Genomic DNA, 18,734 nt, shown 5'->3' with positions numbered 1-18,734 from the left:
GGAAGGATTCATGAAACAACGCCCAGTAGGGTGTCTGGCTTAGTTATTCCACCATCAGTTACCTGACATTAGTATTTTCTTCTAGTAAGAAGCTGAATACAGCGGCAGACATCCCGGTTCAGGCCCCAGGAAACTCAGCCGGGTTGAATGTGGATGGGGGTTTACTATGTACACGCAGAAGTGTTTGGACAAATGAAGAAGGTCCTCATTCTTGGAACATGCGTCGGTTCTCCGAGGGAACACCTAAAATGACGTAAGGTCACCTCTCTAAAGGCTGTAAGCTCATGTAAGAAAAGCTGAGCTAGATTCCTAAGGGCAGAGATGTGCTCACACTTCTTTGTATCCCTAGTTCCCAGCACAGTGCAAGGTGCTGCAAACATTTACCGAATCCAGGGTCTCGCGTCCTGACTGTCCAGCAGAGGCCGCTCTGGGCCGGGGCTCTCGGGACCTGAGGGCTGAGAGCTGGAAGGCCAGGGGGCGGCCCTGTCATTGCCGCGGGGCCCGGGTGGGAGGGGTTTGGCAGCGGCAGGCGCGGCAGCGGCGGCGGCGGCGGCGGCGGAGGCGGCCCCGGACTCGGGCGGCTGGGATGGAGCAGAAGCGCGCGGAGCACTGGAGGGCACGCAGCTGACGGAGCTGGGCTGCGTTCGCCTCGTCTGCCTCGCGCCTTCCACTGTAGCTGTCCGCGCCTCCTGGCTCCCACCGCAGCCCACCCGGCAGAGGAGTCACTACCGGCGCCCAGTGCGCTCTGTCAGTCCGCAAACTCCCTGCCGCCCGCTCCGGGCTTGGCACCAAACACCAGGCTACCATGGTCTGCAAGACTCTCTTCGCTCTTTGCATCTTAACGTCAGGTAATTGGCGCCATCCTCCCGGAAGGGCAGGTCGCGGGGTGGGCCCCAGTGGCGAGCGCGGGGTCGGGGCTGAAGCTAGGAGACCCGGCAGCTAGTCGCCGCGCGCCGGCGCCTCGAGTGGTGCGAGTCTCCGGGTTGAGTGCGCAGGTGTGTGCGCACTTAGATTTGAGGTGATGTGCGCCTTTGGCCGTCCCGAACCGTGCAGAGGGAGGGGACGATGGGGTCCTTCCTGCCGCAGCCCGCGCCCGCACCCGCTCAAACTCCAGCTTTGTGGAACAGGTGGCTGGCTGAGCTGCACGTTCGAGCCCAGGGTGGGCAACACGGACTGCGCCTCAAGGCTTCTCTTTCTTCACCAGGGTTTCGGAGCGCACTCTGCCAGAGTACGGGACCAGACTTCTTGTTGCGGTTCAGCACTGGAAGGGATGAAAAAACCGGGGAAGTGGGGGTGGGAGGTTCGCATCTGGGAAGGCTTCAGCAGCGGCTGCGCGCCTGGCGGGGCAGGTTTGCTTTCTGGAGTCTTGGCGGTCTCTGATCTCCGGCGTCCATTCCTAGTTACGCTTAGGATGATGTGGCACTAACAGCAGCGGCCCGGCCTTGGTCAGGCTCGCAGTCGTCACTGGGGGTTGCAAGGCTACCTTCTGCCCCAGAGCTCCCCAAAAACGTATCTCATGGAAGAAGCTATTAACTTAGCTAAACTAGCATCCTCTCCCCTCCCCCTGCACCACCTCTGAAAGGCTTCCTAGGAGCCACTCTCGGGTTTCGAGACCACAGACGGCGGCGACCTCTGGCAGCGGGGATGGGGAAAAGGGGAGCCAGACGACTGAGCTCGGCTTGGCGGGGACCGGGGAGAGATTCAGAAAGACGCTTTGAATCTGGAGTTCAGGTACTCATTTTTTCCAGAAAATGTCTCCCGCAAAGGGACAACTGGCTGTGGATATGGTGCTGGTGGAAAAGGTAGCCCGACTGCGCGGCCACTGGCATTTTCAGTTAAATGTGAACCAAAGTCACATAGCGCAAACCGATTCTACTCATGCTTGAGTCTGTATTTCCTCCCTCTGAGTTCGTCGGGTTCCTGCAATTGTGGACACGGGTCGTCGCAATCCCTTGAAAAGAAGCTAGAGGTTTCCTGGCAGCTCACAATGGGTAATGCAGTTATAAGGAAAAGTTTCCCAATTTGAAACTATAGCGTATTTTCTCTACTTACTGAACATCCATCTGAGAAAACCTCTTTCGCGCTGGTATCTCGGCACGGTTTGGAGACGCGTCCGCGGACAGTTCCCGAACCGCTGGGCTTTGGCTGCCCAGCCTCGGGCTGGGCTCAGAGAGCCTGGGTCAGGCAGGTGTAATAGGCAGCGGAGCTCCTGGCTGGCTGCCGGTGGTAATTCCCGTAATCCTCAAAGCAGGAGATGCTTACGTAATGACACGAAAGGTACCTTTACTTCTCCTCACTCAAAAATCTTTTCTTGAGGTTCAGAAACCCTTGAGTGAGTCAGTAGAGGGGTTCATTTGCTAATTTGATTTAGTGGTTTGTCTTATTTATTTAATCATTTCCTTTTTTGAACAGCTCTGGCAGTTGTCAAAACCGGGATTAACTCGAACAAGCAGTGTATTGTAGCTTCCCCACCCCCCCCCCCCAAACCGATTTTTTTTTTTTTTTTTTTTTTTTTTTTAGTTTAACTCCGCTATTGCGGGAGGAATATCACCCTTGACCCACCACCAGAGTGAGGAGACTGGTGGGCCAGGGACCGGCTGAGCACCAAACCTACCCCCATGCACTAATTAGGATCAGATTCCAGATGGTCACAGCCTTCCAGCTGTGAGGCTCGAGACTCAGGAAGACATACTGCCTCATTTCCCTAGTTATGTTTCGATGTGCATATCCCAAGCGGACAATGATGAAGCTAATGGACGCTGCATTCCCGCTGAAGTTTGTGCCTCTGAAGGAATCTCTTTAAGACATCAGTTTGTTGTTAGAGCTACTTTGCAATAAATTTCATGAAAAAAATATGAAAATTGTAATAAATACCTCATGAGATTCTTTGCACCTTAATTTTAAGGTGTTTTCAAAATGTAAAATATAGTTTTTAAAGAAAAAAATAGACGTGTTGGTAAAGAAGAACGAGATGAGGACTCTTGAAGTGGAAGTGGCACATGTGTTTTGGGGGCTTATCCCAGAACTCCCTAGCAAACCTCTAGTTACTTTCACCAGGCCTTATTTCTTTTTTGTTTCCTTCTCTTTTTCCCCTTCTAGCTATAGGCTTCAAAAATATTTCTGTAAAATTCTTAAGGTGATACTTTCTTGAGCCAGGAAAAGCGTTACGCAGGGGCTTATTTTTTGGCTCAACAAATCCTCTCAAAATATACATAATATTTCCTCCAGCACATATAATGGACACTTGCAAATATATGTGCATTGTCAACAAGCCAGCAAGGGTAGATCTCCACATTTATTCACTCGGGTATATATAAACATATTTATATATTTATGGAGAAAGGGCCTAGCTCTGTCACCCAGACTGGAGTGCAATGGCGCGATTCCAGCTCCACTGCAACCTCGGCCTCCCCATCCTCTCACCTCAAGCTTCCGAGTAGCTGGGACTACAGGTTCACACCACCATAAACAGCTTTTTTTTTTATTTTTATTTTTTGGTAGATATGAGGGGTATTCCTATGTTGCCCAGGTTGGTCTTGATCTCCTGAACGTAAGTGATCCTCCCACCTTGGTCTCCCAAAGTACGGAGATTACAGATGTGAACCACTGTGCCCAGCCTCATTTGTATTTCTAAAAGGAGAGAGAAATCTTAGATGGTCTTCAGTTCTCTCAAGGTTGATTATAGTAGAAAACTAGCATGTCTATTGTATAAACCATTATCAAACACTTCTTATGCCAGTATAAGGCATATTGCAGTACTGATTCCAGATTAAAATACAAACCAGAGACTCCAGCGTTTGTCCCCAAAACCAAGAAGGGAACGAGAATGGCAGGCCCCTGGTAGCTTCCACCTTTATCCCTCTCCTGCTCCCCATCTGGATTCTCTTCCTTTGTTCTTGCCACCATGGTTGTTACATTCAAGTTTTTCATGGCCCTATTTATTTAAAAACTCCCTCAGTGAAGTATGAGCTATATTAGAACTTTCAAAGGCATTTTCTGAATACTCAAGAAGGACAAAAAGGAAAGACACTAGGTAAGAGAGACACAAACCTCATGGTCCTATTTCTCCTGCACTGGATCTGCTCTGTTTGCCCCTGTCTCCTCTCAGGACCTTCCCCCCATTACCCAGCCACCCTGCGCAGACATGTTGGTGCCTTGGTGATTAAGACGTAGATCACCAGAGAGCTAGATTCCCAGTCTGCCACACAGCTAGGGATCCTATTTGTGTTCTGGTTCTGGTAGGTACCTCTTCTCCAGGTAACTAACACCTAGAAAGTCCTTATCCTTGAAGGAAGACTGACTTCACCCTGCACATTTATGACTCTGTACTTGATATATGTCAGCTTAGTAGCCTTATCACACATATATTAAAATGCACAAAGTTGTGCACACATTTAAAGGAAAAGGAAGGTTGATTATGGTTTGTTGGGGGTGGTTGTGAAGAGTCACTTGCATTCCTTAGCCTGAGAAACTCCTATACCCCTGAAATCGTTGGTCACAGTCAAAGATGTGACATTTCCTTCACATGAAAACTGACCTGAGAAGGTGCATGAACACTCTTTGTTGTTCTCTTTGTTGTTAACTGAGGCATTTACAGAGGTAGTGTTTCAAGATGGTAGGTGTGTAGATTCTGCAGCTAGATTGCCTAGGTAAAAATCTAAGCTTTACTACTTACTAATTGTGTGATTGAGGGCAAGTACATTAACCACTCTGCATTTTCTTATCTACAAAATTTGGAGAATAAAAAATTGGAGTTATTGAAAGTGTTCAATAACTGAATATACCTATAGGTATACAGTGCTGGAGACATAGCAAATGCTCAATACGTGTTAGCTGTTGTTGTTGCTATTATTCTTATTAATGAAGTGTACTATATTCTGCACTAATTAGGTCATTCTCTCCAAAAGCAGAGTTTATATGTTTGTACTTGGACTATGTAAATCAAAGATCTCAACTAATATTCCAGTGCAGTGCCAGCTGTTCCAGCAAACCAATGTGCAAATTAAGAAAATATTCAGCTGAGCCTACTAAATGCCTAATTTGAAAAGGTTAATAATGTGCCAACTCAGATTTAGCACAAGAGTCCAAAAAATTCTCAGTAACAAATAGATGTAAAGTCTCATCGAGGACTTTTATTTCTTCCATAGAAACTTTTGCAAACTGGTGTGTTTCAAAAACTCAACTCAGCTAAACCTCAAAGGTCAGTTCCCCAGAGCTACAAACTTGAGATAATTCAGATTAACAACTTAGGAAAAGACAGGTCATTTTGTCCGAATGCTCCAAAACAATGGCAATCCTCAATAATTTCCACATCTCTAATTTAACTTCAGCATTTGACCCCAGTCTAATTGTGCTTGGGTTTTTATGAGAAAAACATTGGCCAAATATTATACTGTTTAAGCAGACTTTCTTAAGCAGTAATTTACCCTAAGGGGGTTATAGCACCCCACCGGAAGCAATGGACAACAACATTTTTTAAGTGTTTTCAAAACGAATTTGACTGTCTTAAATCTAAATGAAGGAATCCTGAAATAGCAGTTAAGACTGTTTGCTTCCAAAAGAAGTATCTATCACTAAAATTGGGCACATTAGTTTAGAAATCAAACTTATTTGTCTTGTTCATAAGATATCAAGTGAAGCAGTTTCTTGGAAAAATTCATGTTTTATGTAGAAGACGTGGTAATTCTGAGAAAAGGTGGGCAGATAGTGAATGTCTGCTTTATCCAATGTTTGCTTTTTACTTAGACATACAGAGCTAATAGGTTGTCATCTAGTTAATGTGCAAGCCGGGCAACTATTCAGTAAGACTGATTTGTGTATGTAGTTCATGACATTTATTTTTTTAGTTACAGCTTAAATTATTTAAATGACAGGGTTGATGTAACATTGTATTTTCTGATGTGTGAATCTTTAAATGTTCCTCACAACCCTTTACACCAGCATAACCAATTTCTTTCACCTGTTTTAACATGGCTTATAGATGTTGGGAACTTTGCCATTGGGTAAGTAATAGAAATCATTAAAATGAAATAGACAGTTATAGAATTCATCTCATCTGTGCTTTTCATTGGTACAGGATGGTATAGTGTCAATTGAAAATAGTCTTAATTTTCCTTTGGCTAGTATTGCCGAATTTAGCAAATAAAAAACAAAGGTTGTCCGGTCAAATTTGAATGTAAAATGAACAGTGAATTCTTTTTTTTTTTTTTTTTTTTTGAGAGGGAGTCTGGCTCTGTCGCCCAGGCTGGAGTGCAGTGGCCGGATCTCAGCTCACTGCAAGCTCCGCCTCCCGGGTTTACGCCATTCTCCTGCCTCAGCCTCCCGAGTAGCTGGGACTACAGGCATCCGCCACCTCGCCCGGCTAGTTTTTTTTGTATTTTTTAGTAGAGATGGGGTTTCACCGTGTTAGCCAGGATGGTCTTGATCTCCTGACCTCGTGATCCGCCCGTCTCGGCCTCCCAAAGTGCTGGGATTACAGGCTTGAGCCACCGCGCCCGGCATGAACAGTGAATTCTGAGTACGTCCATGCAATATTTGGGACGTACTTAGACCAAATCTTTCTTTGTTGTTTATCTTAAATTCAAATTCAACTGGTTGTCTTGTGTTTTAACTGCCAACCATACTTTTGGCCTTTCATCTGCAGTTCATTTATGCAGAGACTTTGATACAGGATTAGCTTTATTTTGAAGCCTGCCTCATGGGGCTTTAGTTACCCTGCACCATTTCATTAGAAATAATCTGTTCATGGGAAAACATGGAGATTTAAGAGCAGCTCTCTGGGTTAGCAACTATATGGATTAGGATTTCGAGGCAGCACTCACACCAATGAGATATTTTGATTCTGATTATATATCCATTAACTGTGTATTTCTGAACATTGATGGGATTTATATGGCCTCCCTAAATGACTTTAACCCCTTTTGACTCTTCCTTTATATAAAAAAGTATATTTTTAATGGTAGCAATGGTCTTACTATAGGGGCTGGGACTCGAAGCCTTCCGGACTCTAACTGGCATTTAATTTAAAAGGAAAGTTATGATTAAAACTGAAAACTTTGAATTTCAGTGCTGTCTTTTGTGCCAGGATCTTAAGAAGTCTCACAAATATTAATTATATAAGGTTTACATAATCCCTGCTGGGTAAGTCTATTGGTATCACTTGCAAGCTGTGGCTATATAGAGCCTGAAGCAACATATTAGATAGAATTTTAAGACAGATGTTTAAAAAAATCCTTTGATCAATTGAACTGTGGTGGATATTTGTACCTTTTATACCTAAGGCAAAAATCTGTGAATACCTTACTGTTAAGTGGAAAAAATATTAAGATAAATTACCAGGTGTGATATTTAGAAAACATGTCTATTCAATACAAAATAAGGTGAGTGGTGGAATACACCTTTGATGATAACATCTTCCACTTACATTTCAAATTCCAACATTTGATTTTCTTTTCAATGAACAAGGAAATAAGGATCTGGGAACTTCAGTGCAGGTGTTGAACATGAAAGGAATTAGATGACAGAGGGTTTTGTTTATTTGTTTTTTGTTGTTGTTGTTTTGGCCATGATTATAAACTTGGAGCTACCATTCAGACTTCCCAGAGGTTAGAACACCTTATATTTCCTAATACGAAGTTAACAAAATCCACGTTACCTTTTACGTTGTGATATTTTTACCAGGGGTAGTATACAAGCATAACTTCATTACTTACAGAGTTCATTCACCCACTATTGTATCCATAATGGATAGTTATTGGTCCTCTATCCTTTATGACATGGTTTTAGTTTTGTTGGAAAAGCTTTTGTGATCTGTCTTAGTTCGTCCAGGCCACTATAACAAAACACCATAAACAGGGAGGCTTATAAACAATATTTATTTCTTACAGTTCTAGAGACTGGGAAGTCCAAGATCAGGGCATCTGCAGGTTCTGTGTCTGAAGGGGGCTATCTTTCTGGTTCATTAGCTGTGTCCTCCTCATGTGATGGAAGGGGTAAGGCACCCCTCTGGGGCCTCTTTTATAAGGCACCACCCTCATGGTCTAATCACTTCCTAAAGTCTCCACCTCCTAATACCATCTTTACCTTGGAGACTAGGATTTCAACATATGAATTTTTTCAGAATGCAAATATTGAAGCCATAGCATGATCCCACAGATAGACAGCAGATAGACACCATAACTAACTAGTGTTGACCATTATTTGATTGTTAGAACACTCCATACTGTAGGACTCTTGCTTTGTACTGTAATTGGATTCTTCAGGAAGAACAGTAACAATTATTGTAAAGGTTAAAGGCGGTCTGTTTATTTAGTATGTTAGTTACAATGCACTGACTATGTGTATTTAGGACGATGTTTAAGATCCCAGTCATTCTATTAAGTTAATGTAATGTGTCATATTAGGAAAGGATTTCAGTGTATCTCAGAATTACAACATGAGGTGACCTCACTGCCACTTGTTCATCAGAGGGTCCTAAAGAAAATCTGGTGAATTGAAGATGTCTTTCTTGGCCTTGAAAAGAGGCAAGTTATTGGTAGATCACACACTCTACTGATCATGGGAATTCTTGCTATTAATGAGCATTGCTGCCTGAAAGGCAACATCAAGACATACACTTTTACCACATTCAACTAGTGGGGAACCCTGGAGGTTTTATCTTAAAAATTACAATGTTGATGGAAATGACATTCAGGAGGAGAGCCCAGATAGTCTCCTTTTTGGAGACCTAGTCAGATAGGTCAGACCAGAAGAAAAAATATTCATCATTTACATGATAGGAAATGTTGCTGGGGGCAGGAAGTGTGATATCAAATTACATGCAGAAACATGGTAAGAAATGCGCAGTAGGAAGGGGCAGTGGCTGTTTCAGAATTTCTGCACAGATTACGGAGGAGAAGTTGGGGGCATAATGTTTCATGAGACCAAGAAAACATCAAATGGCTGAATCGGGGGGCAGGAGGATTAAAATTATTTTGGAGTACTAAGTCTCAAACCAACACTAGATGCTACTTCTAGATATGAAAAATTCATTTGATTTCATTTTTAAAGGAATAAGGGATACCTCTTCAAATTTATATGAATATAATATTTGTTTTAGTATGCCTCCTTAGTTCTGTGAAAAGTTACAAAGTGAGCCTTTCAGATGAAATGATGTGTTAGACTTTATGGTGGGCAATTAAGGTAACTTTGGCATCATGAAAGGGAGTGAAGAATAAGAAAATGCCCTGTGGTGTAAAGATGAAAGCGGCTACATGGTTTGACTCAGTTAAGGAGGGCAAAGTGGTCTAGGGTTGCCTACTTCCAGGCATCCTTCCTAGAACTGCTCTTCAAAAACAAACTGATTATGAGAAGACTCTCCTTTAGATGCTCATACGAAGAGAAACATAGCCCTGATATTTATCAGGTGATGAAGGGATTTGTGTTATTTTATATGAGAAGCAATATGGTGTGGTAACAGAGGCTTTAGAGTAAGATAGACCAGCAAGCAATGCCAACTCTGTGCTCTCAGTTTCCTTCCTTGTAGGGTTATGACAATAGACATAGAGTGCCATGGGAGTAGACATTCAACCAGTCTCCATCGAGTACGTACACCAACAGGAAAAGGATTTATTTTATTTTACTTCATTTGCTTTCTCTGTCTCCCACTACGAGATTGTAAAGTGCATGAGAACAGAAATGATGGTGGGGTTTTTTTCCACTGTTGTATCCCCAGCATGTAGAACAGAGCAAGAAACATAGTGTGTGCTTTATAAATTTTCATTCAGTTTACTTTTAGTTGAGAATCGACATGTGCTAAACCCTGTCCAAGGCTCTGGATATACATTAATGAACAAAGACAAAACTGCCCTCAGGGAATTTACATTCTTTGAGGATGAGAAATTTTGACTTAGTCAAAAGGAAATCAGTAGTTGAATATCTAATAGTCATCTCAAACTCAACATGTCCAAAACTGAGCTCCTAGACTTTCTTCCCCTAAGGGGCTTACCTAAAGCCTTCTCCATATCAGTGAATGGAAATGCCACCTTTCTAGCTGCTCAGACTGAAAATCATGAGTCATCCTTGAGTCCTCTTTTTCTCTCAACACTCCTCATCCCAGCCTTCAAGAAAGTCTGTCTGTCTGCTCTTGTTTTAAAATATGTACAGAATCCAACCACGTTTTGCCACCTCAGTTTCTCCCACTCTGGTTCAAGCTACTACTATCTTTCTCTAAGAGCACTGCAGTGGCCTCCTCTCAGATCTACTTGCTTTCACCCCTCCCCTCTCAGGTCTGTTTTCTGCATAGCATAGCAACAGCGAATTCATTGGAACTATGTCAGTCACTGCTCTGTTCAGAGTCCTGTAATGGCTCCTTATTGTTTTTAGAGTAAAAGCCAAAACCCTTAGAGTGACCATCAAGACCTCCATGAGCTGGGGCTTCGTTGGTTCTTGAATCGGATCTTCTACACTCTTCTTTGCTCACTTTGCACCAGCCACAGGACTACCTAGTAGCACATAGTAGCCAAGTCCTCTGTCTGGAATGTACTTTCTCCAGATACCCACATGACTAATTCCCTCACTTCCTTAAAACTTTTGTCAAATGTCACCTTCTCAATGAGACTTAACCCTGACCGACCTCTTAAAATTGTAGTCTGTTCCACTTGCCAACACCATATTCCTGGTGCCCCTTATCTGACTCTTGCCTCTACTTTTTCTTTAAAGTCTATCTCCCTCCATCCCTCCTTACGCCTCACTAAAACATAGCTCTAGGAGGACAGAGATTTTTGTCCCTCTTGTTTGCTATGGTATCCCACTGTGTTAGAACACTGTGTGGGCACATGAGGATACTAAAAATCTATTTGTTGAATTGGATGATTAAAATACATTTCTGAGGGCTGGCAAAATGAAGACTTAATTCAGATTTTGCCTTAAATGACCCAAAAATGAGACATTGGCAAACTTGCTTACTATCAGGTGCTTATGTCTAGTGCTTCCAAAAAGCTTTAAAAAAAAATGAGTCAGGCCTTTAGTCTTCATTGAGGATTACAGAAGCTAAACTTTGAAAATCAGCTATTTTTGAGCTATACACACACAAAATTCTTCTTCTTAAAATGTAAGCTTTATTTGGTGCCATAGACATCATTTAAAAATAGCTGAAACTTTATAAACTCCCTGGACGATTAAGAAAATGTCACCTTTGAGCTCAGCTAGGGAAGATAAAGATACCTTCACCATTTGAGCATTTTTGAGAATTCCAAATAACTAAAAATAACCTGGTGATGAAAAGTGATTTGAGTCTAAGGGAAGCACGATTGAAAGTTACCCAGTTAAGTCTGAGAAATTTAAGTAAATTAAGATGATGAGTGGTAAAGTTATAAGTTAGTCACTAATAAGCTCAAGAACAGAATGGGAGCTTTGTTGACCTTAGAGACCCTGGGCTACCGTCTTTGGTTATTCTGAAATATGAATTGTGTTTTATACTAAGCAATGGATAGAAGGGATGCAGAAGTCTTGCCTCAAATAAAACCTGTACCTTAGCCAAGGTTGGAGAAGGAAGCACTTGTCATCTACCCAGCAGGGCTGACACCTCTTGATGTGGCTGGTGTTAAAGTCCCCAAGGTTGGCATATCCCCCAGCTTCATCATGAAACAGATCCTCATGGTACACACTGACTTACTCAAAATAAGAATGTTTAATTATTCTTTGGCTGACAAAAAGAATATGAGCTTAAAAAATAACATGCTTGCCTTGCAGCCTTAGTAATCATGGTAAAATTTAAGATTATATCAACTCTAAGAGCAACTTATAAACAAACCAAAGAAGAGGATGACACTTTGTGTTTATTTAAAATATTTGCTTTGCTTGTTCCATGATATGTCCATTTGTCCATTCTTGAGAAGGGCAGGCTCTCAGCCATCTTGATGTCAGCAGCCCTGACTGTAAACAGAGGTGTGTTCCCAGAGAGTAGCTCTGACCTGTGCTGGAGGCCCAGCAGGGAGCTGTGTCTGGTCTTGTGCTTGTGGCGCTGGAGGACAGGTGACCATGGCCCCACCTCTTCTCCCATGAGAGTCACCATGTTCTCCGAGTGAAATGAAAAGCAGGGCCTAATTTCTCACCAGAAGGAAAAGAATTGCACATCAGCAAGAGCAGGCAGGCTTTCAATGCCTCCAATCTCAAAGACAAGTGTGGCTGCTCAGGAAGTGAAAATGGTTCCATCACTGAGAATAGAGTTTCAGATTGGAGGGGTAACAGAAAAGAGGAAAGTGTGGTTTTTGAGATTCAGAAATTTACAGCCAAGATTTTGGTTAAAAAAAAAATTAATGTCATAAGAAACAGCTGTCTCTTGTTTTATAATGCTTTTTTAAAGCCACATTACACAGAAATAGATAAGAATGTATCTGTCACCTACCCATACCTGATTCAAAGTCCTGTTTGTTTGCCTGTTTGGGTTAAGAACTGTTTTTAATAAAAATAAGTTAGAAACAATGTAAATGTCTAACAATAATGTGCTGGTTAGATCAACCAACATAAATTCAACATTCATACTGGGCAATATTAGGCAACTGCTTAAAATAATGAAATGGTCCATGATGTACTGACATGCAAAAATGAATATAATATATTGACATAATATATTGTAGCTTTATATTTCTCAGTACATTGGAAAAGCAAACTACAAAATTAAATGTGCATTGTGTGTGCCTGTGGAGAAAGGGTTTAGAAGGATACAGTGGTATCTGATAAGTGAACCTTGGGTCACTTTTACTTTCTCTCCCTCTCTCTTTCATTCTCTGAACTTTCAAAAAACAGTTTGTACTCCCTTTACAATTTTAAAAGTAGAGATATTATGAATATTGTTAATCCCTCTTTAGCAACAGTTAATGTGGTTATAGTGACTGCTAGATGGCTATTTTGATGTTTAAAATCTTGATTCAAAATTCATTCTGCTGGAGCCCTCAAAAATAAGATTTTAGAGAAGCAAATAACCTCAAAAACGTTTACCGGGCATCACTGATGTAATGGTCAGAGAAGGTTCTGGGAAGGAATTGACTTAAAGAAATATCCCATTTTCTAAAACCAGATGCTGCGTAAGTCATTGATCAGGACAACCATCTTGCATAGTATTTTAAGGGACTCTGTCCTAACTGATCAGTATTTAATATACTTTGTTAGTTTTTTAGGTCTCCTCTCTTCATCATATATGGGAGAAATTTCTTAAAACATTATTCTGAGCTCTTCTAAAATGAAAGTGGCCAATACAGATATCAAAAAAGAAAAACAGGCCGGGCGCGGTGGCTCAAGCCTGTAATCCCAGCACTTTGGGAGGCTGAGACCGGCGGATCACGAGGTCAGGAGATCGAGACCATCCTGGCTAACATGGTGAAACCCCATCTCTACTAAAAAATACAAAAATAAACTAGCCGGGCAAGGTGGCAGACGCCTGTAGTCCCAGCTACTCGGGAGGCTGAGGCAGGAGAATGGCGTAAACCCAGGAGGCGGAGCTTGCAGTGAGCTGAGATCCTGCCACTGCACTCCAGCCTGGGTGACAGAGCGAGACTCTGTCTCAAAAAAGAAAAAAAGAAAAAAGAAAAACAGCCCTCAGAAGAATATACAATTTATTTTTCTTTTGGCAACGTTAAATTTGTTATATAATCTTTTCAATAAAATAATCGATAAAATGTGGTGTAGGCAAATTACGCTGGAGGATACATTATTAATATTCTATGACATTATCAGAGAGCAGCACAGGTGTGACTGGGGAGAGAGCCGGAGCAGAACTGACTGGAAGTTTTAGGGGTGATCTAGGCCAACCTCTCACATTATAGATAAAACTAGATATTCGTGAGTGTCACATTTTAAAATTTTTAGTTTTGCTAGGTATCACACATTGTGCTACATTCATTTCATCTGCCACTTCATCTAATCCTCTCAGCACCCTAGAAAGTAGGTTATTCCCATTTTGCCGTTCAGGTCACTGAGGTTCAGAAGTCAAGTAATGAGCCACAGATCACACAGTAGATAAGTAATAGAACTGGACTGGACGTTGAACCCAGGTCTCTACTTTTTACCCACCTCTGCCCCATTCGCTTGAACTACCAAATCAGTTGCTAAATTCTCTTGCATAAATGTAGCCTCCAGAATTTTTTCCAACTCTGCTTCTCTTCCCCATCCCCACAGCCTTGTTTGAGAGCCTTATCATCTCTTATCAGTAACTCCTAAATGGTCACCCCTTTTCCTCCCACAGTCTCTTGCCAGTCTTGGGATTCATTTAGGCCATGCCAAATTGCCTGCTCTTTTCCAAAGAAAGAGGATAATCTTATAGGTGCTCAGATTATGGTTTGTAAATTTTATTTCCGCTAAAAAGAATGAAGGCTCCTTGGAGAAGTGGCTAATTCCAGGTCTGGGTTAGGAAATACGTAAGATGAATCTGGAATATCTTGTTAGACCAGATAGTAAACATATTCTCAAAGAATACTAGGATCCTGTCAGAAGGACTCAAAACCACTTAATGAGGCACCAACTGGCCAAAGGTGGGACAATTAGAGCATTGATGATGATTATAATTGTAATAGATTGAAACACATTAAATACGTTTAAACTCGTAAGTTCACAGTAATACCAAAAACAAAACAATAATAATACAAAATTCATTGACCTTCATTGGAGAATGCTAATAAGCAACATATTATTTTGAATACATAATAGATGACTAGAAAAAAAAATCAAGTATCTTATTGATTTATTTACCTAAGCCTGCCTTTATTTTATGAAGTGTACCATTGAGTGACCAAATATTAGATGATGGGATAATTTTCTCTATAGGATTATTCCAGCTAATAAATGAAGAAGGCATGAAAAAAATAGAATATCACCATATTGTATGACCTACTGAGTTAGTGGGCTTGGGTACTAATCATCAGTGACTGCCACCACCATGGAGTATGATGCTCTCAGGTACTACATCTCCTAATGGAGGAATGCACCATCCCCTATGAAGCAGTCTTGCCAAATTGAAAGAAACCTACATCTGATCAAGCTTCTACTTCCAACAATAAAGTCACAGGAAATACAGAGGACTGGGGAAGATGTTAAATCATACTGTGGGGATGATATCAGCAAACTCCAGACTGTGGAAAACTCTATGGGAAAAATAACCAAGTTTCTTCAATAAATAAGTTGCAAGGAAAAAAAAAAGAGATTGAGAGAAAGATTGACAGAGATAGGAGGAATTTATAGTCAAGAAAGAGACTTAAGAAACATAGTAGCCAATCACAATTATGAACCTATTTGGATCCTGAATCAAACCAAAACTGTAAAAATAAATGATGACATTTATGAGACAATTGTGAATTTGAACACTGACTAGATATATGATAACATCAAGGTATTGTTAATATTTTCAATATGATAATATAACCCTTATGTTTTCAACAACCCTTATCTTTTAGAGATACATACTATTTTGTTTATAGAAGAAATGCTATGATGCTTGGGATTTACTTCAAAATAATATGGGAGTGGGAATATTATAGGAAAAATGACTGTGAGTTAATAATTGCTGAAACTGACTGAAAGGAACATGGGGATTCATTATACTCTTCTCTCCTACTTTGCAGATGATTACGTTCTTCCATTATAAGAAGTTTTGAAACAAGTCCTCTAGACCCCCTAATTGCTTGCAAAACAAGTCCACAGTGTTTAGCAAGTGACTTGGGATCTGAACTAGAGGTGGAACAAAACAAGGGAGGTGCCTCTTATCATGATGTGAAAGGCCAGAGAAGCAGAGGTCATTCTTGTTTGGAAAGTCTTCCCCAAGAAGACTGCTGGACACTTTCAGGCCTCTCTGCCTTTGCTCATGCCATTTCCTCATTCTAGAATGCCACAGTCCTCCATTCTCTGCCAACCAAAAGTCTCTTCATTTTGCAAGCTCAAATTTTTCCCTGTGTTCTTCACATGTCAGCCCTACTAGTCTTTCAGCTTTTAGAGAACAGAGATCATGTCTCAGCTTCATGTCCCTTCCTCCCAGGTATGAGCACATATGTGGTAAGTGCTCTGTGCTTGTCAAATTGAACTACAGAAACTGAGGCTCAAAATGTGGACTCCCAGGTCTCACAGCTAGTTAGTGAAAGAACTTAACTAAAAATCTCATGTAAATGTTAGTCCCTTGACTTCAGGACCTCCAAAGCCTCTTCATGCTTGTTCACCAGCATTCCTTTCCTTGGGAGTTAAGATTTAAAGGCTTTATGATCTCTGAGAGAAGTAACACATTAACTTAGAGTAGTTGAAAGTTATTATCCATTACCATGTACTGGCGTGTAGAAAAGGAAGGCCCTGGGTGAGTGGCCTATAAGACAAATACATCTTATAGGGAAGAAGGAAGTAGGCTGGAACCTGCATCACCACTTGGATCAGAAATTGCACAGTGAGAGGCATGGTGAATGCACTGGACATCAAAAAGACACAGAGGAAACACGGGAGAGATGACAGGTTCCAGGAGATCCAGCTGGCCGGTTTCCTGTGATTACACGTCAGCAAATGGAATTTGAAAGGGCATTATAGGCCATGCGCCATGGCTCATGCTTGTAATCCCAGCATTTGGGGAGGCTAAGGTGGGCAGATCACAAGGTCAGAAGTTCGAGACCAGCCTGGCCAACGTAGTGAAACCCTGTCTCTACTAAAAATACAAAAAGTTAGCCAGGCATGGTGGCAGGTGCCTGTAATCCCAGGTACTCGGGAGGCTGAGGCAGGAGAATTGCTTGAACCCAGGAGGTGGAGGTTGCAGTGACCCAAGATCATGCCACTGCACTCCAGCCTGGGAGACACAGTGAGACCTTGTCAAAAAGAAAGAGAGAGAGAAAGAGAGAGAGAGAGGAAGAAGAAGAGGAATAAGGAGGAGGAGGAGGAGGAGGAGTGGAAGGAAGGAAGGAAGGAAGGAAGGAAGGAAGGAAGGAAGGAAGGAGAAAGCAAAGGCATTATAATACATGTGCCATGCTGGTTTGCTGCATCCATCAACCCGTCATCTATATTAGGTATTTCTTCTAATGCTATCCCTCCCCTAGTCCCCCACTCCCTGACAGGCCCCAATGTGTGATGTTCCCCTGCCTGTGTCCATGTGTTCTCATTGTTCAACTCCCACTTATGAGTGAGAACATGCGGTGTTTTGTTTACTGTTCTGGTGTTAGTTTGCTGAGGATGATGGCTTCCAGCTTCCTCCATGTCCCTGCAAAAGGACATGAACTCATCCTTTTTTAAGGCTGCATAGTATTCCATGGTGTATATGTGCCACATTTTCTTTATTCAGTCTGTCATGGATGGGCATTTGGGTTGATTCCAAGTCTTTGCTCTTGTGAATAGTGCTGTAATAAACATACATGTGCATGTGTCTTTATAGTAGAATAAGTTATAATCCTCTGGCTATATACCCAGTAATGGGCTTTCTGGGTCAAATGGTATTTCTAGTTCTAGATCCTTGAGGAATTGCCACACTGTCTTCCACAATAGTTGAACTAATTTACACTCCCACCAACAGTGTAAAAGCGTTCCTGTTTTTCCATATCCTCTCCAGCATCTGTTGTTTCCTGACTTTTTAATGATCGCCATTCTAACTGGCATGAGTTGGTATCTAATTGTGGTTTTGATTTGCATTTCTCCAATGACCAGTAATGATGAGCTTATTTTCATATGTTTGTTGGCCACATAAATGTCTTCTTTTGAGCAGTATCTGTTCATATCCTTTGCCCACTTTTTAATGGGGTTGTTTGTTTTTTTCTTGTAAATTTGTTTAAGTTCCTCGTAGTTTCTGGATATTAGTCCTTTGTCAGATGGATAGATTGCAAAAATTTTCTCCAATTCAGTAAGTTGCCTGTTCAGTCTGATGATAGTTTCTTTTGCTGTGCAGAAGCTCTTTTGTTTAATTAGATCCAGTTAGTCAATTTTGGCTTTTGTTGCCATTGCTTTTGGTGTTTTAACCATGAAGTCTTTGCCCGTGCCTATGTCCTGAATGGTATTGCCTGGGTTTTCTTCTAGGGTTTTTATGGTTGTAGGTCTTCCATTTAAGTCTTTAATCCATCTTGAGTTAATTTTTGTGTAAGGTGTAAGGAAGGGGTCCAGTTTCCGTTTTCTACATATGGCTAGCCAGTTTTCCCAACACCATTAAAAGTATCTTCTCAGTTCTGTGTAAGTATTACTGGATATGGGAACATAAGAAGTTACAAGAATCTTTCACTAAAAAATATAGAAAATGTGACCTTCTAGGACAGTGGTTTTCTGTTCGCCAATGTGAAAAGTGTGTGTTTATGTGTGTGCATATGCAAAATGTGTATATGCATATATTCATGAGTGAGATATATGTTTTCCTCTTTCCTTACCTGCTTCATTCCTTACTAAAGTAATTAGAAGTCTTTAAAAGGAGACCAAATAGCATTGAAATAATTTCTTAAGAGAAAATTAATATTCTATAGATTAATCCATTTTCTGGAGCATCTAAAATTCACTTTCCCTCCCCACAAAAATAAGATAGTCTGTATATTGAAGAGCCATAATCATATACATCCATTTCTTCTGATTAGTAACTACAATGTTTATTAGGTAAGCAGGGACATTTGTTTGGCTCTGTAGCTACCTATTTCATGTTCTTTTGGAATCACAGCTTTCCTTATATGTCATAGTGAAAATCAATATTTGAAACTTCTTCCTCTGTAAAAAAATGTAATTTCCCTTATAGGAGATTTAACTACTTAAATAGTTCTGCTTATATA

General features: G+C 41.4%; 1 protein-coding gene across 2 annotated transcripts in view; it reads left to right on the top strand.

The window, feature by feature from the left end:
* The first annotated feature begins 554 nt into the window (after positions 1–554).
* PARM1 (prostate androgen-regulated mucin-like protein 1) overlaps positions 555–18,734 on the top strand; it is a 117,346-nt gene continuing 99,166 nt past the window's right edge. Inside the window, exons 1-2 of one of the 2 annotated variants that reach the window (XM_025386487.1) lie at positions 594–848; positions 7,887–7,991. In XM_025386487.1, the coding sequence (XP_025242272.1) occupies positions 806–848; positions 7,887–7,991 (148 nt within the window). In that variant the 5' untranslated portion in view covers positions 594–805. Of the gene's footprint in view, positions 849–7,886; positions 7,992–18,734 lie in introns of both variants that reach the window. The other variant, XM_025386488.1, reaches the window with a different exon arrangement.

The sequence above is a fragment of the Theropithecus gelada genome, chromosome 5 (genome assembly GCF_003255815.1).
Source record: "Theropithecus gelada isolate Dixy chromosome 5, Tgel_1.0, whole genome shotgun sequence".
NCBI lineage: Eukaryota > Metazoa > Chordata > Mammalia > Primates > Cercopithecidae > Theropithecus > Theropithecus gelada.
The sequence above is the reverse complement of the archived record's forward strand: the minus strand, read 5'-3'. Positions and strand labels throughout refer to the sequence as shown.